Genomic DNA, 24,347 nt, shown 5'->3' with positions numbered 1-24,347 from the left:
CGATCAAATTATTTAATTTTCCATGAAACGAGAGTTGCATTTTTTTAGGCGAAGGTAGGAAGTAGTATTTGGAATATGTTTAGGTTTCGCATACACCTGCACGGAATTTTGAGGATCTAAACTCTAGACAAATGAGACTTTATTCTTCTATGCAGTGAGACGAACATGACAGGATTACTTATAAAAAACATGACAGGAGTAGTTGCTGAGAAGAAAATGAAGATCTAGCAGACGTAATCCTTTGCTGCTGAAAAAAAGATCTCAGCAGTGATCCCCAGATCGTGGTGTCGTTAGTGGCTCACAGGAGGACAGGTCGGCTCATATCTTTCCCGTCATCGGCAACTCCCCCCGCCCCAATCTTGCAGTGCTCCATCCACCCATCCATCCTCTCGCGCGTTGTTAGGCCTACCAGCGAGCGAAGCTAGTAACCATGCTCGGCCTCCGCGGCCTCGTCGTCGCGCCCGCACCTGCCGCCGCAGCACCACCGAGGGGGCGGTGCAGCGCCGCCGCGCCGCCGGAGAAGGCCGGCCGGGTTTCCTTGGCCATCCCCGCGGCCGCCGCGCTCTCACTGGTCCTCTGGACCAGTCCAGGTACAGAATTTGCACACTACTACCAACCACGCGTAGCGACCAGTGCTCCAGTGTCTGCCAACTCTGGAGCTACTCACTCCCACACTGATGCCGGGGACATTTTGTCTGCGAACTGCAGCGAGCGCCGGCATCCTGTCAGGTTTCTCGGGGTTGGAGTCGACGCCAGGCCCGGACCTGCCCCGGCTCGAGTTCCTGGAGAAATGGAATGGTCAGCTGCTCAGCTCAGTTACCTTGTTCAGTTCATGTAAACGCCATGGACATGTCCTCGCTGCAAACTTCTCATGCTGTGGCCCTCTTGACTGACGGAAAACCTTCTCTTCCTTGTTGTGTTCTCAAGCCGAGAACCAGAAGAAGTACGCCGAGTTCGATAACAGGTTCAAGAACTCCAAGGTGCTGCAGGACCTGCTCGAGAAGTCCAAGAAGAACAAGCAGAAGTAAACCTGTTTGCTCACGCTCCCTAAACGAACGTCCTTTGCTGGGCTTCTCTTGGGGTAACGGTATGCATCTCCAATGCTAATGGGATGGATGTGTTGTGCATGGGCGGCTTTGCAGGAACGAGAGGCTGATCCAGGACAAGTACTGTCTGCGGGGCGCCGAGTGGGGCGTCGGGGACTGCTCCACGGAGGGCATGTCGGAACAGGAGCGGGAGGACTTCATCTCGGAGCTCAAGAAGAGAACTGGAGCGGAATAGCGAGCTGACGGCCTCATCTCTAGCAGATAAACGAGGGGGAGCACTTCGCCGCTGCAATGTTTGGGGAATGGCCTTTTTAATTACCATGGGGGTTCTAGGAAGGCCGACGAAATGTTCTTTCAGAGGGCACTAGGAGTATCGAGAGAATGTACACGACCATCACGCCATCTCAAAATTTATGACAAAAATGTACATGCACCAAGCGGGAAGTGCATTTTCAGCAGCAAATCACCATTGCCACACCATCGCAAGTTCTTGAAATTGTCCTAGTCCATGAAGAAACCGAAGTGTTTTACTGAAGTAGAACATGCCAAGGTTTTACTGTTACAGGACTGAATGGTGGCCTCAGTTCTGAAATCACCCGCCAACGTTTCACTAGATACCCTAAAAGCAGTTGATACATCGGCGGAATGCGCCCAGGTGGTGACATTTGTGGAAATTCCAACAAAACGCACACATATGGACCTTGCTATGGCAGAGCTTCGATGCTATGGCAGGGCTTCGATGCCAAATCAAGTGACCTTGCCATCATTCAACTACCTTGAAAATGAACAGAAACAAATTTCAGCTTGGTGCCAGCAAATAATGCTAAATACTTAAAAGTAAATACATAAATAAATTCATGGTAGCAAATTGCATAGCTGATGGCATAATTAACCATGTCAAACATATTCCCGGATGTGGTATTAGTTTAATGTGGCTACGTGCTAATTTCTACCTTTGAAACTGGATACCAGGCGCCAATTAACTATTTACTAGCGACTGCTATGGGCATCAGTTCAACAAACTTACACTCTGTAAATAGTTTGGACGCATGAAGGCCACAGGCGACAGAAAATGAGCAAACATTGATAATGTATGCAGTTGAGCTTACTGGCCATTATCACCGTAACAATAATGTGACGAAGTAACCATGGCAGAGTGATCTCTTCTCAGTATAAACTATTAAAGATCCACTGAGGAACGAAAATTAAACTAAACCAATGTTTTACAGTCGTCTAATCGAACCTAGTCGCCATGGCACCAATAAGGTGATTAGTCGAGATTAGTCATCGATTAGGCCGATTAGTCGAGCTGTCGTCCTACACATCCAGGACCGATATGATATGTATACTATATGATATGTATACTATACAACACATGGTATATAGCAAGCATCAACACCACAAATTTTGGCAGGAGCTCCTGGGCAGAGGGTATCTCCTGGCAGCGGGGAGGCATGGAGCTCCTGGGCGTTTCCTTGGCGGCGGCGTGCTTCTGGCTGGCTGGATGCGCCAGCGGACATGCCTTTCGGGCAGGTGGCGGCATGTATTTTGGCGGGTAGACGACGGCGTGTATTTTGGCAGGCAGACGGCGGCGTGTCCACGCGTGTTCTAGCGGGCATTTTGGGGTGAGGTGGCTTGGCAGCACCTGCAGCTGCAAGATATATACTTAAAACCTAATGAGCCTAATTGCCAGCCTAGTAGCCCACCACCCACTAGCCGAGGACCATGATTAGATTTTCAAATCTGATCATTGTCAAGCCTAATCGGACAACTAATCACGGTTAGTCGACGACTAACCGGACAACTAGATTTCTAGTCGCTAGCCCTTATCGGTGGCAAGGGAGCGATAAGCCCGACTAATCGCGATTAGCCGGATGACTAGAAAACATTGAACTAAACGATTCAGAACCATGATCTGTGGCTTGCATATACTATTTTATATTGTCCTCAATAAAATGAAATATGAAGCCGACTATCTCTTAGAACCATATTCTTCAACATATGAGCACGTAACAAGTTTGAACTTCAGCAATCCATCATTTTCTGTCAATTTTAGCTATAGGTTAAAACCTACTAGCGACAACTTCTATTGTGTATTTACTGAGCGTATGTATATGAAAGCACAACACATTTTTACTTAAAACATTGAAAATAGAAACAGTGATGAACAAAGAATATAGAAACAAGTACTACCTGCGAGGCTGAGGTGAGGATGGTTGATCAGGAGAGGAATGAGAGGAACCACTCCTATATGGACCACGCCTTTGCCCATAAAAACCATTATGCATAACTTGGCGTGCCGACCGTGGTATGTCATCACCATCTGCTCCGGGAAGTGGCCCAAGAGAACCAAATTCAATTGGTTCAGATGAGGATGCACCATGATTTGTGCCTGGTTCATATGAGTACACCATAAAAAATGGTGGTCCTGGAGGGCCAGATAAAGCACTGGGACCATTTGAAGCTGTAGATTGTGGTGTATAAACCCCATGCACTGTGTTCCCTTGTCTGCGCATAGAGCTTGTGGATCCAAAAGATTGGCCCTGCACAAGATATTGAGAGCTTGCCTCATGCCTGTATGAGTCATTTCTATAAGTTCGCCGTGGCCTATCAGGCTGACTCTCATCATTGGCCTGTCTATCAGACCGCATGCCAGCCCTCTCCGACTGGCTACGTCCATAGCTGTGGTTTGGATTTCGTTGTTTTGAGTTTATCCAGCTTCCTTCCTTGTCAGTATAGTCACTCCTGTCACCATTATAACCGCCTCTGTAGTTTCTTGAATTTGAGTGCCTGTCCCTATATGGAACCTTCTGAACAGAAGCCAAAGAATTGACGGCTTAGTAACTCGCAGTCCAGACTATCAATTTCATAAATCAGTGCTTACTAAATCTATCTCTTTTGAAACAAAGAAATCACTGTGCCTAGAGGTACAGAAGGTAAAACTACCATAAACAAAACCTACAGCAACCATATTCCAAATGTCTTAATTCAGTCATGAAAAGAACTCATTAGTTTTCTTCTTGTCCCACAATTAGACATAATACACTTAGCTGATGATTCATTATTGGTGATTAAACACTCTCAACATTGTATGAAGTTTAGGACCTCAATGTCATTTGTTTAAAAATGGAGTAGAAATCATTCATTCATTTGGACATCCTTATGGTGCCACCAAGCATTATCAATGTCACCTGTGGAGTATACCACTGAAGATAGGGTCTAGACAATCTAATCATCAACATTTTGAAGCTTATCAATGAGCAGGCTAAAATGTTACTGCTTGTTTTAGGACGTTGCTACAATGAAGGGGGGGAATGGTCTAGGTTGCCCATAAAGAAGCTCCGCCCTGAATGTCAAGTTACCATGCTATGATTTCACTCTGTTGGTGGGTAACAAATGAGCTTCAAGTTGACTAAACACCATCACAAATAAAGAATCCTTCAAAGAAAGAATGCCTGGTTGACAGAAAAGGAAGTTTCTTTTGAACCTCATAATACTTTCAAGACTATGATTCTAGTCAAGTTTATCTGGGGTGCATCCTTCTTATAGAGCTCAAAAGCGCCAAAATTGTTTCTAGTATACAAGCTTCAGGAAAATTATACAGCTGGTTCCAACGAAACTGTTTCTAGCATACAAACTTCAGAGTGATGTACACTGACTTAATAAATAAAACAAGCTAGCACAGACCAATTTTCACCAATAAGCGACTCAAAGGTAGCAACCAGATAGAAAACAGTTTTCCGCTTGTGTCTAGATTCTGGAGCCCAAGCTCTATGATATTCATTATGACGTAAAGGAAATCTTCCCATGAATCTGACAGGTAAGAGTTAAAAATCTAATTAGCCAGTTAAAACTTCAAAATTTACGAAAGTGGCCTAGCAGTATCCAACTATGAATAGTTACGATCATCAATTGAGGCACTGGGTGGAACAGAAGAATTTGGCCAGATTGGATAAATCCTATAGTAACTCAGTAGGAAAACCTCCCACATATCAAGAGTTGAAATCATCACAAAGTTTTGATAAGTACAGTTCCGTTGGAGTCTGTTAACCACATACCAAAAGTGTAATGCAGTAATACAATAAAGGATCAAGCTTGCTAAGTTTCCATTTTTCCAAGATAATAGCACTAACAAATTGTCTATGCATAAGATAAGACACTGAAAGATATTTTTAGATTCTTACTGGATTTGGCAAGTAGGTTCCAGTTCCGGCACGGTATCTGGGTGCATCCTCTCCATAGTTATGGAGAACACCAGTACCTCTTTCCGTAGCAGGTTGCAGAGGCATCACAGGAAACACTCGTTGACCAGGGGGGACCATTTGTGTCCAGTTAACATTTGCTGCAGGTGGCCTTCCAGGCCCTTCAAATGCAGCATGGCCCTGCAAATACATTTGTGGAACCGGAAAAGGGTATAGAACAGGACCTAGGGGATGAGCATTCTGGCAGAGTCGCCCATACTGTAAATTGTGCCAATGGCTAACAAAATCACTGTTCAAGATGTCAGGTTTGTGTTCTCCAGATGGCTCAGTCATTGTACTGCATGATGTTGTTGAGGTAGCACTGGATTCTGTTGAGGTAAAATTTCGACCCGCAATATTGGCAGGAAGCTGATCAATTCCTTCGCTTCTGTCAAACTGGGGACCAGACCCATCGCTATTCCCTGGAACATATGGGAGCACAACAAAAGGAACTAGTGGACCTGTTGGAACAAAAGTCAGTCCAGAGCTATCAGCTTGTCTTGGCTGTGGGGAACCAATAAGAAAAGGTGCAAACAATGGATTAGGCATGCTGATTTGTGATGGATCAACATCATTTGCTACTTGACTAGTTCTTGATTGCGTTGAAAAAGAATCGGACCCTGCTACTATCTCAGAAGCTTCATTAATGATTGGTACAACTGTCATATTCCTGGTGCCATCATCAATTTCAGATGGGAGATGCTCAGTGACATTTCCCATCTGCCAACTGGTCTTGCCATGTGTGGTTGTGGCGGGTGCTGCAAAGGCAGGTCTTTTTCCCCAATTGTCTGCAGATGATCTTGTTGTATTTACAGTCGCTTCGTCCCACGAACTTGCATCCAGAGCTTTGCCTCTTGATGAAATGGCATGTGAAGAAGGTACATTCACATAACCACTACTCTTAGAGTAAACTCCATTCGCTTCGCTACGTGCTTGATGTTGGAACATGCTGGTATAGGTTTCATCATCTACGCCATTATTCTCCCGAGCAAATTCCGTCTGCCTTTCCAAGGGGGCAACATGCACACCATTAGGCAAAGAGGAGCGTTCCTTACCATCAATATCATAGATGCAAGGATCTTTCTCTTCAGAACCAAATTGTCCAGAATATCCAACACCATACTCATGCCAACTTTTGCCAGTATCATGACTTGCATCTGATGCAACAGGCTTCCCACTCTCACTACCATCTCCAACATTTGGTGCAAAAGTTGGATTGTGTATGTACTGGGTTGGTGGTGGAACAAATCCACGGAGGAACTGCATATTGGGCAACCATGGTGCCCCAATTAAGTTAGCTGGTGGAACCGCAGCCAGATGCTTTTGTGAAAAACCTGTTGGAGCCAGTAAATGGGAATGTGCTACAGACAGATGAGAAGGTATTTGCATTGGCAATTGAATCTGTCCATTGAATCCATGCAACTTCATGGATTCCATTATATTAACCAGAACTTGTTCATCATGGCGCATATCCAGTGATTCAGAGACATTAGGAAGTTCTTCATTCATAACAAAACCATTATCTTCACGATAGCTGCTGGAAACACTATTTGAGTCAGAGACTGCCTTTGCACTAGGGTGAGATGAGTTCAAGGAAGACATTGATTCATCCTGTGAAGACTTAGTGCTGTGGTTGCTAGACACTTCTGGAACCATGATATTCCTTCTGCTGCCGTAATCAACCTTCGAAGGTTTTTCCATACCAACCACATTTGCCCCCCTACCACGAAATCCTTCAGCAGAAGAATCTGTCAGTTCAGGGCTAGATCGGGTTCTTGCAAATCTAGACCTGTTTTGCCCATTCCTGTCATTGACAAAGAAACCATTTGGCACTCTCTTATCCCTTTCAGCTTGCATCAATCCAGCTGAGTGATTTCTTTCAAGCTGTTCAGAGACCTTGGCATTTCCTTGTGCTACATTCACCTTTTGGTGCTGAGAATGAGAAACAGAAGGATTAACTGTTCTTGGCAGATTACGACAATGTAGGTCACTTTTCTGAATTGTCTGAGAAGAAGGATCAGGATAACCATGACCAACTTCAGTAAGATAATCTTGATCCGCATGAAGATTATCCTGATTAGCGAGAAGTTTAGGATTTTCAACTTTTTTCTTAAATGCTGTTACACTTCTGTGACTGTTTGACAATACAGAAGGAACAACTTTCAGAGGCTGCACATCAACCAGACTTGGAATAGGCACATCAGGGCGACTTCCACTCCCATGTCTTATCCATGTATTTGTGAAGAACTGATCCAATTCAGCAATTAAATCTTCTTTTGGACATTCAAGTAACTTTCTAAGCCTTTTCGCCCCATAGGCAAAAGCACTGCGTATTCTAAAGTAATTGCCTGCAGAACCAAATGTCAACTCAACAGGTGAGATATTTTTGTTGTCCTTGTAGAGATTAAACTTCTCATTAAACAAACAAAAACAGTGGCAGTCATCCAATCCAAAAACTTGAATCTTCTTAAGAGACTGAATCTATCTCTGTATCAAATGGCCAATAAGACAAAATATTGACAGGAGTACTTTTCGGAGTATACAAACACAACAGGGGAAATTTAATATTTAAGTGCTAGACAGTCAAAGTAAGATAGATTTCTGCTGTTAATTACCGCATACTACAAACTCAACATATGTAAGAATGAATAAAAGTATTGACAGGTACAGCTATCGCAACACTGCTCAAGGACTCCTATTAAAGGTCACAAAGAATGACGGTTCTTATCTTCACTGGTTTGATTTGCTGGCCACTTATGCATATATCAGTAGAACGCTGAAATTACACAAGGAGGCAACCTAGCAATCAATTAACACATGCGCAGTGGATGAATTACAGATATCGTTGAATCCCGTTCGAAAAATAATTAAATCAAATCCAGTATACCATCAATTTCATGGAAATAGGTGAACCAAAGAACATTTACTATGTTCAATTCACCTATAAGATAATCTTGAAGTAGGTTCATAGTTACCTTTGCTGACACTTCTTCCAAGATTGTTGTTTGTACGTAACGGATCAATAACATTGAAGTGTTTGGAAACAAATGGTTGACCCAGATTATCCTGGGTGTGAGGCATAACTCCATACGCAGAACTACAGGTATCCAGGAAGGACTTGTTCAGCAAACATTCACCACTATCCTTCCGCGGAGGTTCCGCTGCATGATATAACATGAATGATCAAAAACTCAATCACAGATCTAACAAAACAAGGTGACACATATAGATTACCAGTCATATCTGGAAGTGAACTTAAAGGAACTGGGCCCCACAAGCTCAAACAAAATTTCTCCCAATCAAAGTTGCTGAAAAATTCTAAGAAACGGTACAAAACCTGCACATGCACAAACAGAAAATAAGCATTGGCTTCATGTCAGGATATCCGAAAGACACGAGAGTAAGTTACCTCAAGAGGTCCAGTAAAAGAATTGTTGAATATATGAAATATGTACAGAACCAGCGTCTCCAATGCGTAAGTAGATATAAGACCATGGTGAGCTCCAAGAATACGACTCTCGTAGAAACACCATGCCTTTATCAATATGATACTCCGCTTGAATAAATGATTTCGGCTGATCAAGTTGTCGATCTATTAAAATGAAGAATCATTAGAAAAGGAAAAGACAGAAAAATCAAGTATATTTGAACCAGGTACTAGATGCAACTAGCACAGTTATTCAGGTCAATATAAATTTCTTACAGTATTAACATATAAATGGTAAACTTTTGAGCAACTTGTCTGCATATACAAATTATGGTAGATTTGAAAATAAGAACACACCTCTTCAAGAAAACATAGTGTACATAGTCCACCAACTTGATTAAATGAGATGTCGACAACAATGTTTTCCACAAGACACTTAATAATCTTGACCTGTGCATGATACATGATACATAAGAGAAAGACTAAAATGAGTGAAAGGCAAAATAATACAAGTGCCAAATAGTTAAAGGTGACACAATCTGCAAAAGAAGATAAGGGAGGGGAGCGAGAAAATGGCATTGGATGCATTTTATTGTACATAGAACTTAGAAGTGTCTTCAAATGCATAATCTTCTGAAATTCCATAGCATAGATATTTTGCCACACCATATTGTGCAAATGCAAGGAACGGTGTAGAAGCAGCAATGGCTATATTACTAAACTGAACTTTAGCTTAAGATATTGTGTTAGATTCTGTTCTGCCTCCATTCATATTGCACAAAGTACTATTGGCAACTTCTGGTAATAACTTCCAACAAAACTGTAAACTTGTAAATGCAGGAACGATGCTAAATGAAACTCTACCATATGTACATAGTTGGCACTTAGCAGAGGAGTAGCTCCATTCGGAGGTAATTCTGATGCCTATACAGCAGAAAAATTAAAAGAAAAAAATAATACAATGGAATTATCACAGGGAAAAATACCTCTGCCTGAATATACTGGACTTCTTTTACATGAAATTCAGCATTTTCACTCTTCTCTTCACGCTCCAATGCATCCCGGACAAGGTTTGCCCAAATCTCCTTTAATTCTTCACTATTACTAAAAGCAGTGACATCAATGTCACCATCAGGTAAGTAAGTCTTGAGAGGTACTGAACCAAAGGTAAAAACCTGTAGAGATAAAGAGATCAATTCTCTGTGAAGTACATCTAATAAAATGGACAATTGAACACTGAGGATAAGGGCAAGGAACTTCAAAAATACTAGTGCAAAATTCCCCTTAGCATGCATAAGACTTACGGAAAGGTCTATTTCAATCATTCAAGGAACATGAAATAAGGTAAAAGTGGTATCTCAATGCACCTGCTAGGCAGTATCGCAAAATGCTCATGCCATCAGACAAGCCAGAATTTTCAGACATTTGGCTATTGATTTATGACTAGAATTACTAGAACTCTTCTGGCTAAGGCATGCAAGTTTTTCATATCGTATTATTGGCAGAGACCAGCTGTGGTTCCACGAAATTTCAGTAACAAGGTACTGGATGTGTGCAACACCCCATGTCACAGGAATGCGTATAAAAAGGGAAATACAGTTCGGCTACATAAGTGTCCAGGATCTTTATTCCTACTCTTCCCCAATGCACTTTTTTTTGCCAATCATCCCCACTCTTTGAACCTTGATGCTTCTACGCAGGTTGTCAAATATCAGATGTGGAAGCATGGGTGTCAGGTGACCAGCATCCCTCCTGTTCTTCTGTAACCACTAGCCACCATTTCCAGCGAGCTCTCGCTCTAGACTCAACTTCAGTAGGTCAGACAAACATTTGAGAAACAGAAAGCGAAGCATCGCTTATTGACTATTGCCCTCTCTGTAAAGCAACCATTACTCTAGTCAGTTCTACAGTAGCAGTCTCATCTATCTATCCATACATCAGTCCTCACCGCCATATACAAGAGCCTTCTACTTCAGACAGACGCAATTTCCTATACTACCTGCGGGGAGCAGTCGGACCAGTTGGTAACCAGGTACCATACCTGGCACGAGAGGCAGTTCATGATAAGCCGCTGCACGTAGTGGTAGACGGCCAGCCTCCGGCCCTCGGAGTGCGCGTTGGGCTGGATGCGCGCGATCAGCTCCGCCGTGCGGCCCTCCGCGACCGCCCAGCGCTCGGGGTCGAGTCGCCGTGTCACCCGGACGGACGCATTGGGCAGGAGCCCGTTGGGCACCATCCCCATGCGCGCGCCAACCCAATTCACCCTCCGCCTCCGCCTGGCGGAGCCAAAACCCTAGACCACGACACCAGCGGCAGCCGACCGCGGAGCACCCCCGCAGCAGCGGGCTACAGCGGCGACGGGTGGCTCAGAGCACGGAGCAGCCGCCCCTGGAGCGAACCGAGCCGGGCCGGTGGGGCCCCGGGAGGCGGGCGAGCGGAAACACTAGCGCGACGGATGGATTGATGCGGTCGTGGGAAGAGTGCGCGGCGGCGGCGGCGGCGGCGAGGGGAGTGGTCGGCGTGGAGGAAGGGGGGTTGATTTGGAAAGGTGTGGGAGGAGACGTGCGGTGCGGGTCGGTGTTTGGTTTGGGCCTCGTGGGGATGTGCCGAGGAACGTCTCAAACACTTCGATGAGGCGTGCGTGGTCGCGTAGGCAGCCGGCAGTGTGCTTTGCTTGAGGCCTCGAGCGGAAGCAGCCGCCGTGCTACGCAGTCGGAACTGGATGCTCGTGGAGGATTTTGGATTTTTAGAAGTTTTGCATTGTTACTCGATTGAATTCATGCGTAAATCCTAGTGTAGGTAGAAGAAGAGAGGAAGGTCTTGATTATTCAATATGCTGGGAATTCTTCAACCTTATGAAGAATGTTCTCTATGTTTTGTGGAGTGGGCACGTACTGACTCTGTCCTAAATTATAATTTATTTTAATTTTTTATAATTACATATATTTTATTATGCATCTAGATGTACACTGTATCTACATGCATAGCAAAAATTATATATATAGAAAAGCGAAAACGAATTATAATAATTTAGGACAGAGAGAGCAGTATGTAAGAAAACTACATCTTTAGCCTTTACTCTGTACTAGATTATTGTCAAACTTCTATCCCTTCCTCTCTGAATGGTCGAGAGCATGAACCATGAGAGAGCAAAGTTCCAATCCGGCAATCACAACGAGGATCATTCCTCATGGCATTCAAATGCTCTGGTCGAAGTTCTAGCCATCACCACCAAAGAAATGCTTTGTTGTCCGAGCAGAGAGCACTTCTGCTAGAGATACAAACGTCATCCGCAATATTTTCCACACTAACAACATGGATCGGTGCATCTCGCCAAAATCACATGGTGTGCTTCATGAAATTATCAGCCAAGTTTCCACTTGTGATAATCTTCATGCTGATAGACTTTAGGATGTCCCTGCAAGTGCCGCTGTTCTGGTCCTGTACGTCCTTGTGACGTTTTTGTTTGCGCTGGCGTCGTTTTTGATCCTTTACTTCGCTTATCGCAGATTGGATTGGTTTGTTAGAGAGATGTTAGCTTATCCCAGCTTGGATTGGCTTTTTAGAAAGATCTTCACTTGATTTGCCAGTAGATTGTACGCTTTCCTTAAGTAACAATCTCCTATTCAAATCATCTAATTTCGAGACTTTTAATTGGATCTACATCCATCGAGTTCAATCCTACCGGCCCATATTCTAACTTACGAATTTTGTGGATGGTGCGTCTTCTGCACCTTCTCGAAATTACCTCAATCTAAAATTCTCATCCTGACAGTTATTTGCTGAGGACCTGCCCATACTGGGAAGCACCATGGTCTATGAAGGAGGTCAGATGTTGAATCATAGTGGTATACTGGTATCTAAAACATAGCAACCTCTAATACAATCTGAGCCGACCACATAGTTTATCATCTAGAAATCTATGACATAGGGTTTAGTTGCATCGGTGGCGGTCAGTCTATAGATTGATGTCATTAGAGTATATATCTTATCTTTTGTAAGACATTGTGACTCAAGGCAGAGGTCGAGAATTTTTCAAGTATTATTGTATCGCTTAATATAATATTACTTGAAATCATTGAAATTACCCTTTTCGGGAAAAATACTATTTGAGCTATGGAAGGCAGTAGGTGTGGTTAGTATAGATACTATTATTGTCTCTATTGCTGAAATCCGTTGGGTCAAACCAGTCAAGAAAGATTGACCCTGTAGAAGGATACCTCTGTGCTGCTCTAAATGAGTAATAGGAGATCAGAAAGCGTTGGGAAGAAAGGACACGACATGTTCATAGTTGTTCAACCACTTGATGTTTTAGGGGATGTTAAATAAACAAATCTGAGATTTAGAGACGGACTATCGAGATATCATACAAGTGGCAAAAAAAAGATGCCCTTTATGGAAATATTCCACCATAGTGGAAGAAGGAAGATGCTTTTCGTGCTTGTGAAGGTCCTTTCTATTTGAGTAGTGCAGCCGTGCCTTATCTCCATGCCATGAAATTGGGGAAGGTCGTAACTCTATAATTATGACACTGGTTAACCCGATGACATAACATTAGCTGAATCTAATTTCTGTAACGGGCGTCTAGATCCTCTTATTTTGGATTTTGGAAGAATTAAAATCTATATTTTTTTACGAACGGCACACGACGTGTACGATTCTATTGATATAGTAGAAAAATACAAGATTATATCCCTAAAACGTCATAATCAGGCAAAACAAAGAGAAACTAAAGAAAAACAACTAACAACCGGCGGGTTGGATTGGAACATCGACACCGCACCACACAAACAAACCCCAGAAGGTTGGATTGGGGCAGCGCACCACCAAAACCACTCCACGTCGCCATCGCTCGAGCACAAGAAACGCGCCACCATCACCAGGGCAAAAGGATCTCAAAGGATAAACTATTGTCACCGCCAGCGCCGACGGTGTCCCACACCGGACTAGCCACTGTCATACAGGGTTAGCCATCGTGATCCGCTGCAAGCTGTGTAGCTACTAGACCATCGAGTCCGCTTGCGCCTTCTCACGAAGTTGCCCTACATTGTACTAACACCCACTGAGGAGGGTTGGCCGCCGTAGGTCACTGCAAGCTGTCAAATTAATACCCGAATAGCTGCCTCTGGGCATCTATCTGCTGCACAACGTTCACCAAGATCTGATAGAACATTTTTGGAGTCTAAGCCACCCAGTCACCTCGTCGAAGAAGCAGAAATATCGCACGAAGCCTCCAGCAACCAAGAAAAAGACCACCACCGCACGGTCACTTCAGCAAGGCATCTCCGCTTGCCTCCTCCTACCACGCCGGCCTCTGCCAACTTCGTGGTCACCTCTAGCGCATGGTTCGGCCAAATCATCGCGCTCAAGCGCCAAGCAGAGGTCCTGCCCTCCCAACACTACGGCAACTTCCACTGCTTGGCCACCATCTGCCACCGCGTACACCCAACCCTCGAGTCCATGACTTGGTGTCCGCCCACTGTACCACCTGGCCCCATTCACCAAGGTTGTGGTCTAGCACCGACACGGCCGACGCTATGCATGGCTGCTCGCCGTCAAACCAACCAGTGAAGTCTCCAACGCACTGCAAAGAAAAGAAAGGGAACTCCAAAGGCGGCGTCTTCATAAAGAACATGACGCTAAGCCGCGCCAACGCCGCCCGTCCGAGATGGGCAAGGTTTTCATCTGGAGAATCCACCATCGAAGCGAGGAGGCAGCAGAAATACGACGCACAAGGTGTCGCTGTTGTCGGCTCAGCGTACTACCAAGCAGGATTTCTCCAGCACCCACTTGCCCATAGCCGCCATAAGCCCATCTCACTGCCAACCATGGCCACCACCATCACCAACCTCGCCTCCCAGACTGCTTGTCGCCACTGCCACTCCCGGCGGCGGTCGCGGTAAGGCGGGTGTGAATTGAAATCTACTTAATAACTCCTGGCGGCGGTCGCGGTAAGGCGGGTGTGAATTGAAATCTACTTAATAAATTAAGCTATTTGGCTTAGAATTTGACATCCCACCACTTTCCAAAGTTTAGATATAACCCTATCCTAAATTCATAGGATGAGAGATGGAAATTGATTCTATACACCACCAAGCTATGATTCAGGTCCGTAACTTATAGTACGCTTTTTGACTCACTTCTCTATAGCTTAAATATAGCACATAAGTATCTCTCATATGACCAACACTACTATACAAATATATTTTGTATATAATGATATTAGCTCAATAGAGTGTCTAAATTATGATTATTAGAATGGAATTCAACTCCAAGGTTCCAAACGGACCACTTTGCCTTTTGTCTAATTGATTGACTTGTACTAGGTGCTAAATTACTAATGCCAAATGCTCTACCGTTTAAAAGTACACAAATAGCCAAAACCATCAATCGTTTGACATAAATTAGCAGCCTAGCAGGTAGTACTCACAAGTGAGGGAAGAAACAGCAACTACTTCAAGAACATAAGAGTCGAAGCAGCAAAGTATATAGAAGTTAAATGCACATAAGAATTGGAGTTCAATCTACCCACTGCAGAAGCTATTTCATAAGGCGATAAGCCTAGAACCAGCACTGATGCACCAATCAAGTTGAAAGTTAAAACATATATGGCTGATTGGCCTTTTTGTTTTACTCTCTCAGGTTTAGCCAAAATGAAATCCGACTCGGGAACAGATGCACAGGAATGCTTTACTATTTAGTATGATAAGATCAAGCACTAACATATCTACACACCAATTTGACATAATAGAAACTGGTCAAAACAAAACGCTTTTAACAACAACATCTAATGGATCAATATGTATTCAAGAGTTTCATTCATTATGAGTTGCAACAATATATTATTTAAGTCAAAACTAATATATAACATGCACACCAAAGCATCCAACCTTTTATTTTTTCTCAGTATCGTAAGAAGCCCATTAAGCATTCACATTACAACACAGAGGACATGGGCACATACACTCTTATTACATCCTACGCTGGAAACTGTTGAAAATTTCACAACTTGCAAACATTAATAGGACTAGGGTCTAACCAAACACAGGCAAGTCCTTCCTGAACCATGACATGGCAAAAGATTAATCAACATTTCTTCAAGAACCCTTCTGCAACTGCAAGCTTCAAGTAATCACCCATGACACCCTCACTCTCCCCTTCCCCATCCTTTTTGTTCATGAAACCCTGTGCCAGCTTCAGGTAATCCCCAATCCACCACCCTGACTCATCATCACCATGTTTCTTCTTCTTGCCATCTTCCTCCTTGCCATAATTCCCTCCACTATGGCTACTAGTCTTCTTGTACCTTCCTAAATGCCCACTATGGGTGTGCATCTCCATATCTTCCCCCTGAATGCCCACTAGGCTTCTTGTAGTCATCCTCTTCGTACCCTCCTCCATGGCGTCCACCACTGATGTATAATATAACAAGGTTTTACAGTTACAGGACAGAATGGTGGTTTCTGTTCTGAAATCCAGCCAAATTGGATCCGTCAACATTTCACAAGAAACCCTAAAAGCAATTGATGCATTGAAATGCGCCCAGGCAGCAATATTGGTGGAAATTGTAACATACTGAACGCACATATGGAACAGAGAAGAAAAGGACGATCATCTTTTACTTGTGCGTAAGAGTACTGTCCCTCCAGCTGAAACACCACGAGAATTTGTCACCTAGGATTCACCTAACTCCTAATACACCTAAGCGAAAAGTTTGTTGTATGTGTTACATGATCTTGATCCTACCTAGAAACAAGAACTCATTATTAGCTTTCAGTTACAAATGACCAGATAATGCCCCAATCATGGTAGTTAAAACCCAGTGCTTCTTCAAGATCGTATTTGATTTGACGCAGAAATGTTTCTGCTCCATTCAACCTAATACCATATCCTTGAGAAGACTGTCATAATCTTAGTTCAATTCTGATTTCTGCATGAAGCTATATTCCGGGCGTCATAGTTCCATGCTTTGTTCTGAAGATTGTCGGTTCCATTCCAGGAAGCTTCATTACTGGGACCGGTAAACTCTTTTGATGGTATTCACTATTTAGTGCTTGTGAGAAATCAGAAAGAACCATGAAAACCAGCTAGAGCACATTCTTGTTTTGGTTGTTGGCTGCTGATGGCCCAACCATCCTAACCCATGCAGGACATGATCATGAGTAGTGGAGCAAAATGTCGCTATCGTAGGGCTTCAATGCCAGAACCAAGTCACCATGCCATCATTCAACTACCTTCAAAGTGAACAGAAACAAAATTCAGCTTGGTCACAGAAAATGCTGCTAAATACTTCAAAGTAAATACGTAGATCAAATTGCACAGCTGATGGCATAATTACGCATTGCAAACATATCCCTGGATGTGTGTACTAGTTTAACGTGGTTATGCGCTAATTTCTTCCTTTGAAACTGGATACCAAGAAAAATTACTACTGAATGCTATGGGCGTCAGTTCAACAAACTTACAGTATTAAATACTTTGGACTTCATGAAGGCCACAGGCAACAGAAAATGAGCACACATTGATAATATATGCAATTGATGTTACTGGTTGTTATCACCATAACAATAATGGGACTGAGTAATCATGGCAGAATTATCTATTTTCAGTATAAACTCTGAAAGATCCACTGAAACAAAAAATAAATTAAACAATCCCGAACTTTATTTCTGTAGCTTGCATACACTATTTTATTTGGTTCCTCAATCACATGAAATATGAAGCCGACTATCTCTTTGATCCACATTCTTCAACACATGAGCATGTCAAGCGACCCTTCATTGTCTGCCAATTTTAGCTATAGTTCATAACTTACTAGTGGCAACTGCTATTGTGCATTTACTCTGCTTATATATACCAAAACACAACATGTTTTTTTCAGATAAGATAAAGATCCTTATACATTTATGATTTGGATTTTTCAGACTGCTCATACTTAAAACATTGAAAATAGAAACAGTGATGAACAAAGAATATAGTAACAAGTACTACCTGCGCGGCTGAGGTGAGGACGGTTGATCAGGAGAGGAATGAGAGGAACCACCCCTATATGGACCACGCCTTTGCCCATGAAACCCATTAGGCATCACTTGATGTGTCGACCGTGGTATGTCATCACCATCTGCTGCAGGAAGTGGCCCAAGAGAACCAAATTCAATTGGCTCAGATGAGGATGCACCATGATTTGTGCCTGGTTCATATGAGTACACCATAAAAAATGGTGGTCCTGGAGGGCCAGATAAAGCACCGGCACCATTTGAAGCTGTAGATTGTGGTGTATAAACTTCATGTGCTATGTTCCCTTGTTTGTGCGTAGAGCTTGTGGATCCAAAAGATTGGCCCTGGACAAGATATTGAGAGCTTGCCTCATGCCTGTATGAGTCATTTCTATAAGTTCGACGTGGCCTATCAGGCTGACTTTCATCATTGGCCTGTCTATCAGACCGCATGCCAGACCTCTCCGACTGGCTACGTCCATAGCTGCGGTTTGGGTTTCGTTGTTTTGAGTTTATCCAGCCTCCTTCCTTGTCACTATAATCACTCCTGTCACCATTATAACCTCCTCTGTAGTTTCTTGAATTTGAGTGCCGATCCCTAAATGGAACCTTCTGAACAGAAGCCACAGAATTGACGGCTTAGTATTTCTCAGTCCACACTATCAATTTCATAAATCATTACTTAATAAATCTCTCTTGAAAAACAAAGAAATCACTGTGCCTAGAGGAACAGAAGGTAGAACTATCATAAAGAAAACCTACAGCACCCATATTCCGAATATATCTTAATTCAATTATGAAAATAACTCATTAATTTTTTTCATGTCCCACAATTAGACATAATACACTTAGCTGATGATTCATTATTCATGATTAAACACTCTAAACATTGCATTAAGTTTAGGACCTCCATGCACATCCTTATAGGGCTACCAATCATTATCAATGTGGCTAGGGTCTTGACAATCTTATCATCACATTTTTGAAGCTTATTAATGAGCTGGCTAAAATATTACTGCTTGTTTTAGGAAGTTGTTACAATGAAGGGGATGGCCTAGGTTGGCCTTAAAGAAGCTCCGCCCTGAATGCCAAGTTATGATGCTATGATTTCAGTCCGTTTCAAGACTATGACTCTAGGCAAGCTTATTTGGAGTGCATCCCCCACATAGTGCTCAAAGTGCCAAAATTGTTTCTAGCACTAGCTTCTGGATAATTACACAGCTGGATCCGACAAAACTGTTTCTAGCATACAAGCTTCAGAATGAACTACACCGACTTAATAATTAAAACAAGGTAGCACAGACCTATTTTCACCAATAAGGACAGAAAACAGTTTGCTGCTTGTGTCCAGACTCTGGAGCCCAAGCTCTATGATATTCATTATGACGTAAAGGGAATCTTCCCATGAATCTAACAGGTAGAGTTAAAAATCTTATTAGCAAGTTAAAACTTCGAAATTTACCAAAGTGGTCTAGCAGAATCCAACTATGAATAGTTACGATCTTCAATTTAGCAATTGAATCACCTAAAGAGGCGCTCCGTGAAAAAGAAGGATTTGGCTACATCGGATAATTTCTAGTAACTCAGTAGGAAAACCACCCACGCATCAAATGTTTAAATCAGTACTAACTTTTTTGATAAGTACAGTTACGTTGGTGTCGCTTACCAACATATCAAAATTTTACTGCTGTATAATACTATAAATGATCAAGCTTGTAAAGTTTCCATTTTTCTAATATAGTATTACTAGCAAGCGCTCTTGCAGGGTGGTGGCGACAGGGATGCGCTCTCAGACAGCCAACCGGGTTCGAGACTTGCATCCTCTTAATAACAAAGCAGGGGGGTGGTCTGCCCTTCCCGTCAAGGTTTTTTATAATATAGTATTACTAAAAAGTTGTCTAAGCATAAGATAAGACGCTAAAAGATATTTTGTATTCTTACAGGATTTGGAAAGTAGGTTCCTGTGCCTCCACGGTATCTTGGTGCATCTTCTCCATAGTTATGGAGAACGCCGGTACCTCTTTGCGTAGATTGTTGCAAAGGTATCACAGGAAATAATCGCTGACCAGGGGCAACCATCTGTGTCCAGTTAACATTTGCTGCAGGACGTCTTGCAGGCCCATCCCATGCAGCATGGCCCTGCAAATACATTTGTGGGACTGGAAAAGGGTATAGAACAGGACCTAAGGGACGGGTATTCTGGCAGAGTCGGCCATACTGTAAATTGTGCCAATGGCTAATGAAATCACCGCTCAAGATGTCAGGCTTGTGTTCCCTGGATGGCTCAGTCATAGTACTGCATGATGCTGTTGAGGTAGCACAGGAATCTGGTTGGTCAACATCATTGAGCAAACTAAAATTTTGACCCGCAATACTGGCAGAAAGCTGATCAATTGCTTCGCTTCTCTCGAACTGGGGACCACAACCATCGCTATTCCCTGGAGCATATGGGAGCACAACGAAAGGAACTGGTGGACCTGTTGGACTTCCAGAGCTATCAGCTTGCCTCTGCTGTGGGGAACCAATAACAAAAGGTGCAAACACAGGATTAGGCATGCCGGTTTGAGTTGGATCAACATCATTTGCAACTTGTTTAGTTCGTGATTGTGTTGGAAAAGAATCAGGCCCTGTTACTATCTCAGAAGCTTCATTAATGATTGGTACCAATGTCATATTTCTGGGGCCATCATCAGCTTCAGTGGGTTTTCTTTCAAGCTGTTCAGAGACCCTGGCATTTCCTTGTGCTGCATAAACTTTTTGGTGCTGAGCATGAGAAATAGAAGGATTAACTGTTGCTGGCAGAGTATGACAATTTAGGTCACTTTTCTGAATTGACTGAGAAGATCGATCAGGATATCTGTGACCAACTTCAGTAAGATTCTCTTGATCTGCATGAAGATTGTCCTGATTAGCAAGAAGCTTAGGACTTTCAACTTTTTTCTTGCATGCTGTTACACTTTTGTAACTGTTCGACACTACAGAAGGAACAACTTTCAGAGGCTGCACATCAACCAGACTTTGGGTAGGCACATCAGGACGACTTCCACTCCCATATCTTATCCATGTATTTGTGAAGAACTGATTCAATTCAATAACTAAATTTTCTTTTGGACATTCAAGTAACTTTCCAAGCCTTTTTGCCCCATATGCAAAAGCACTGCGTATTCTAAACAAATTGCCTGCAGAACAAAATGTCAACTCAACAGGTGATACATTTTTGTTGTCCTTGTACAGATAAAATAACTCATAGAACGTAACAAAAACAAAGATTATTATGTTCAATTCACTAATAAATTGATCTTAAAGTAGGTTTGTAAGGTACCTTTGCTGACACTTCTTCCAAGATTATTGTTTGTGCGTAAAGGATCAATAATATTGAAGTGTTTGGAAACAAATGGTGGACCCTTATTCTCCTGGGTGCGAGGCACAACTCCATACGCAGCACTACAGGTATCCAGGAAGGACTTGTTCAGCAACAATTCACCACTATCCATCCGTGGAGGTTCCGCTGCATGACATAACATGAATGATCAAAAACTCAAATCAGTGATCTACCAAAACAAAGTGACACGTATAGATTACCAGTCATATCTGGAAGTGAACTTATAGGAACTGGGCCCCACAAGCTCAAACAAAATTTCTCCCAATCAAAGTTGCTGAAAAATTCTAAGAAACGGTACAAAACCTGCACATGCATAAACAGAAAATAAGCATTGGCTTCATGTCAGGATATCCGAAAGACAAGAGAGTAAGTCACCTCAAGAGGTCCAGTAAAAGAATTGTTGAATACATGAAATATGTACAGAACCAGCATCTCCAATGCATAAGTAGATATAAGGCCATGGTGAGCTCCAAGAATACGACTCTCGTAGAAACACCATGCCTTTATCAATATGATACTCCGCTTGAATAAATGATTTCGGCTGATCAAGTTGTCGATCTATTAAAATGCAGAAACATTAGAAGAGATACGGTCAGAAAAATCAAGCATATTTGAACGAGGTACTAGATGCAACAAGCACAGTTATTCAACTCAATATAAATTTCTCACTGTATTAACATATAAATGGTAAACTTTGAGCAACTTGTCTGCATATACAAATTAAGCTAGATTTTGAAAATAAGAACACACCTCTTCAAGAAAACAAAGTGTACATAGTCCACCAACTTGATTAAATGAGATGTCGACAACAATGTTTTCCACAATACACTTAATAATCTTGACCTGTGCATGATACATGAAACACATGAAAAAACACAAATGAATGAAAAACAAAATAATACAAGTGTCAAATCATTAACGGTGACATTATCCCCAAAATAAGATAAGGTAGGGGAGCGAGAAAATGGCATCGGATGCATTTTTATTTACAAAGAAGTGTCTTCAAATGCACAATCCTCCGAAATCATAGGGAAAAATACCTCTGCCTGAATATACTGGACTTCTTTTACATGAAATTCAGCATTTTCACTCTTCTCTTCACGCTCCAATGCATCCCGGACAAGGTTTGCCCAAATGTCTTTTAATTCTTCACTATTACCAAAAGCAGTGACATCAATATCACCATCAGGTAAGTAAGTCTTGAGAGGGACTGAACCAAAGGTAAAAACCTGTAGAGATAACGAGATCAATTCTCTATCAAGCACATTTAATCAACTGGCTAATTGAACACTGAAGATAAGGACAAGGATCTTCCAAAATGCTAGCGCAAAATCCCCCTTACATGCATAAGACTTACGGAAAAGTCTATTTCAATCATCCAATCCAAGAAACACGAAATAAGGTAAAAGTGGTATCTCAATACACCTGCTAGGCCGTATAGCAAATGCTCATGCCATCAGACAAGCCAGGATTTTCGGACATTCACATATGGTTATAGTTTATGACTACCAAATAGGAATTACTAGAACTCTTCTGGCTAAGACATGCAAGTTTTTCATTTTACATTATTGGCAGATACCAGCTCTGTGGTTCGACGAAACTTCAGTAACATGGTACTGGATGTGTGCAACGCCCCATGTCACAGGATGACAGGAATGCATATAAAAATGGAAATACAGTTCGACTACACAATGTCCAGAATTTCTATTCCTACTCTTCACCTAATGCACTTTTTTTTTGCCAAGCATCCCCGCTGTTTGAAACATGATGCCTCTAAACAGGTTGTCAAATATCAGATGTGGAAGCATGGGTGTCATGTGACCAGCACCCCTCCTGTTCTTCTGTAGCAACAAGCCACCATTTCCAACGAGCTCTCGCTCCAGACAAACATTTGAGAAACAGAAAGAGAAGTATCGCTTATTGACTATTGCCCTCTATGCAGAGCAACCATTACTTTAGTCAGTACGACAGTCTATCCATCCACACATCAGTCCTCACCACCATATACAAGAGCCTTGTACTTCAGACAGACGTTAATCCCTATCCTGCGGGGAGCAATCGGACCACTTTGGTAAGCAGGTACAATACCTGGCACGAGAGGCAGTTCATGATAAGTCGCTGCACGTAGTGGTAGACGGCGAGCCTCCGGCCCTCGGAGTGCGCGTTGGGCTGGATGCGCGCGATCAGCTCCGCCGTGCGGCCCTCCGCGACCGCCCAGCGCTCGGGGTCGAGCCGCCGCGTCACCCCGGCGGACGCATTGGGCAGGAGCCCGTTGGGCACCATCCCCATGCGCGCGCCAACCAATGCACCCTCCGCCTCCGCCTGGTGGAGCCAAAACCCTAGACCCCGACACCAGCGGCAGCCGATCGCGGAGCACCCCACCAGCAGCGGGCTACAGCGGTGACGGAGCAGCCGCCCCCGGCACGAATCGAGCTGGGTCGGTGGAGCCCCGAGAGGCGGGCGTGCGGAAAAGCTAGCGCCAGGGATGGATCGACGCGGTCGTGGGGAGACCGAGCGGCGGCGGCGGCGATGAGGGGAGGGGCCGGCGCCTCGTCGGGGGTTTGATTTGGGAAGGGGGAGGAGACGTGCGGTGCGGGTCGGTGTTTGGTTTGGGCCTCGTGGGGATGTGCCGAGGAAGACTTCGACGAGGCGTACCCGCGTGGGCAGTGTGCTTTTGGGCTCGAGGCCTCGAGCAGGAGCAGAGCTGCCGTGCTACGCGGTCGAGACTGGAGCGTGTTGAATGGGGACTTCAGATTTTAAGAAGTTTTGCTTCGCGATTGGATTGAATTCATATGTAAATCATAACTCTTAATTATTTAGTAGGGCATACAGATCTGATGACAACTTAAATACTTGATATATTAAAACACAATTATGATTCGAAATATTTAGTAATTGATTGTCATTGCTATATATACTGCATGTACTAAAGAATAATTTGAATTGGAAACGCTTCAAATCCAGGTTAGGTCTCTACCGCTCTGTTCATGTTGATCCACGTGGTATACATTATTAAGATAGAAATGTACAAATCATTACAACTTATATAATGGTTGCTAAAATCTCCTCTAACTGCTGACAATATTGTCGGCTTGTGGGGGTATCTATTTATCACTCTCTATGATTAGAATTCGTCCAATTGTAGAGGTGAGTGCCCTGTCTTCCCCCGCCTCTACCGCCGTCCTCCACCGCCGCCGCCGCTATTGAATCGCGCTGCCGCGCCGCCCGCCCACCACCCCCTTCCTGACCTTCTCC

The 24,347-nt window shown here is 43.3% G+C and overlaps 3 protein-coding genes across 7 annotated transcripts; 1 reads left to right on the top strand and 2 right to left on the bottom strand.

The window, feature by feature from the left end:
* Nucleotides 1-299: 299 nt before the first annotated feature.
* Nucleotides 300-1,509, top strand: LOC112875610. Of its 2 annotated transcripts, none has more exons than XM_025939522.1 (4): nt 300-590; nt 709-834; nt 928-1,024; nt 1,143-1,509. In XM_025939522.1, exons 1-4 carry the CDS (start codon nt 431-433, stop codon nt 1,279-1,281), a joined length of 522 nt encoding a protein of 173 aa, XP_025795307.1. In that variant the 5' UTR covers nt 300-430; the 3' UTR covers nt 1,282-1,509. The 2 variants fall into 2 exon arrangements, with proteins under 2 accessions (XP_025795307.1, XP_025795308.1); XM_025939523.1 differs by having other exon boundaries at nt 308-590; nt 709-798.
* A 27-nt stretch (nt 1,510-1,536) lies between these two features.
* Nucleotides 1,537-11,320, bottom strand: LOC112875608. Of its 3 annotated transcripts, none has more exons than XM_025939519.1 (9): nt 10,756-10,956; nt 9,701-9,889; nt 9,072-9,164; nt 8,697-8,879; nt 8,522-8,624; nt 8,263-8,448; nt 5,231-7,635; nt 3,240-3,856; nt 1,537-1,821 (listed from the first exon to the last, which is right to left on the bottom strand). In XM_025939519.1, the coding sequence occupies exons 1-9, from the start codon at nt 10,954-10,956 to the stop codon at nt 1,818-1,820; spliced, it is 3,981 nt and encodes a 1,326-aa protein (XP_025795304.1). In that variant the 3' UTR covers nt 1,537-1,817. The 3 variants fall into 3 exon arrangements, with proteins under 3 accessions (XP_025795304.1, XP_025795303.1, XP_025795302.1); XM_025939518.1 differs by lacking the exon at nt 1,537-1,821 and adding an exon at nt 1,866-2,697 and having other exon boundaries at nt 3,240-3,853; nt 10,756-11,320; XM_025939517.1 differs by lacking the exon at nt 1,537-1,821 and adding an exon at nt 1,882-2,697 and having other exon boundaries at nt 10,756-11,318.
* A 4,264-nt stretch (nt 11,321-15,584) lies between these two features.
* LOC112875606 lies at nt 15,585-23,723 on the bottom strand. 2 transcript variants are annotated; one of them, XM_025939515.1, is made up of 9 exons: nt 23,181-23,723; nt 22,133-22,321; nt 21,843-21,935; nt 21,468-21,650; nt 21,293-21,395; nt 21,033-21,218; nt 19,652-20,889; nt 17,706-18,322; nt 15,585-16,948 (listed from the first exon to the last, which is right to left on the bottom strand). In XM_025939515.1, exons 1-9 carry the CDS (start codon nt 23,379-23,381, stop codon nt 16,945-16,947), a joined length of 2,814 nt encoding a protein of 937 aa, XP_025795300.1. In that variant the 5' UTR covers nt 23,382-23,723; the 3' UTR covers nt 15,585-16,944. The 2 variants fall into 2 exon arrangements, with proteins under 2 accessions (XP_025795300.1, XP_025795301.1); XM_025939516.1 differs by having other exon boundaries at nt 17,706-18,319.
* Nucleotides 23,724-24,347: the final 624 nt, after the last annotated feature.

This window comes from Panicum hallii, chromosome 9 (assembly GCF_002211085.1).
Source record: "Panicum hallii strain FIL2 chromosome 9, PHallii_v3.1, whole genome shotgun sequence".
NCBI classification, from domain to species: Eukaryota; Viridiplantae; Streptophyta; class Magnoliopsida; order Poales; family Poaceae; genus Panicum; species Panicum hallii.
The sequence above is the reverse complement of the archived record's forward strand: the minus strand, read 5'-3'. Positions and strand labels throughout refer to the sequence as shown.

What these genes read in the sequence shown, in the direction of transcription:
- LOC112875610 (XM_025939522.1), top strand. Translation starts at nt 431, where the DNA reads ATGCTCGGCCTCCGCGGCCTCGTCGTCGCGCCCGCACCTGCCGCCGCA. An exon ending in GGTCCTCTGGACCAGTCCAG is followed by an intron (nt 591 to 708) that starts GTACAGAATTTG and finishes TGCGAACTGCAG; the next exon opens with CGAGCGCCGGCATCCTGTCA. An exon ending in TCCAAGAAGAACAAGCAGAA is followed by an intron (nt 1,025 to 1,142) that starts GTAAACCTGTTT and finishes GCGGCTTTGCAG; the next exon opens with GAACGAGAGGCTGATCCAGG.
- LOC112875608 (XM_025939517.1), bottom strand. Translation starts at nt 10,956, where the DNA reads ATGGGGATGGTGCCCAACGGGCTCCTGCCCAATGCGTCCGTCCGGGTG. An exon ending in TTCACTTCCAGATATGACTG is followed by an intron (nt 8,449 to 8,521) that starts GTAATCTATATG and finishes TATATCATGCAG; the next exon opens with CGGAACCTCCGCGGAAGGAT. An exon ending in TGGAAGAAGTGTCAGCAAAG is followed by an intron (nt 7,636 to 8,262) that starts GTAACTATGAAC and finishes TTGGTTCTGCAG; the next exon opens with GCAATTACTTTAGAATACGC.
- LOC112875606 (XM_025939515.1), bottom strand. Translation starts at nt 23,381, where the DNA reads ATGGGGATGGTGCCCAACGGGCTCCTGCCCAATGCGTCCGCCGGGGTG. An exon ending in CTTTTACTGGACCTCTTGAG is followed by an intron (nt 21,396 to 21,467) that starts GTGACTTACTCT and finishes ATGCATGTGCAG; the next exon opens with GTTTTGTACCGTTTCTTAGA. An exon ending in TTCACTTCCAGATATGACTG is followed by an intron (nt 21,219 to 21,292) that starts GTAATCTATACG and finishes TATGTCATGCAG; the next exon opens with CGGAACCTCCACGGATGGAT.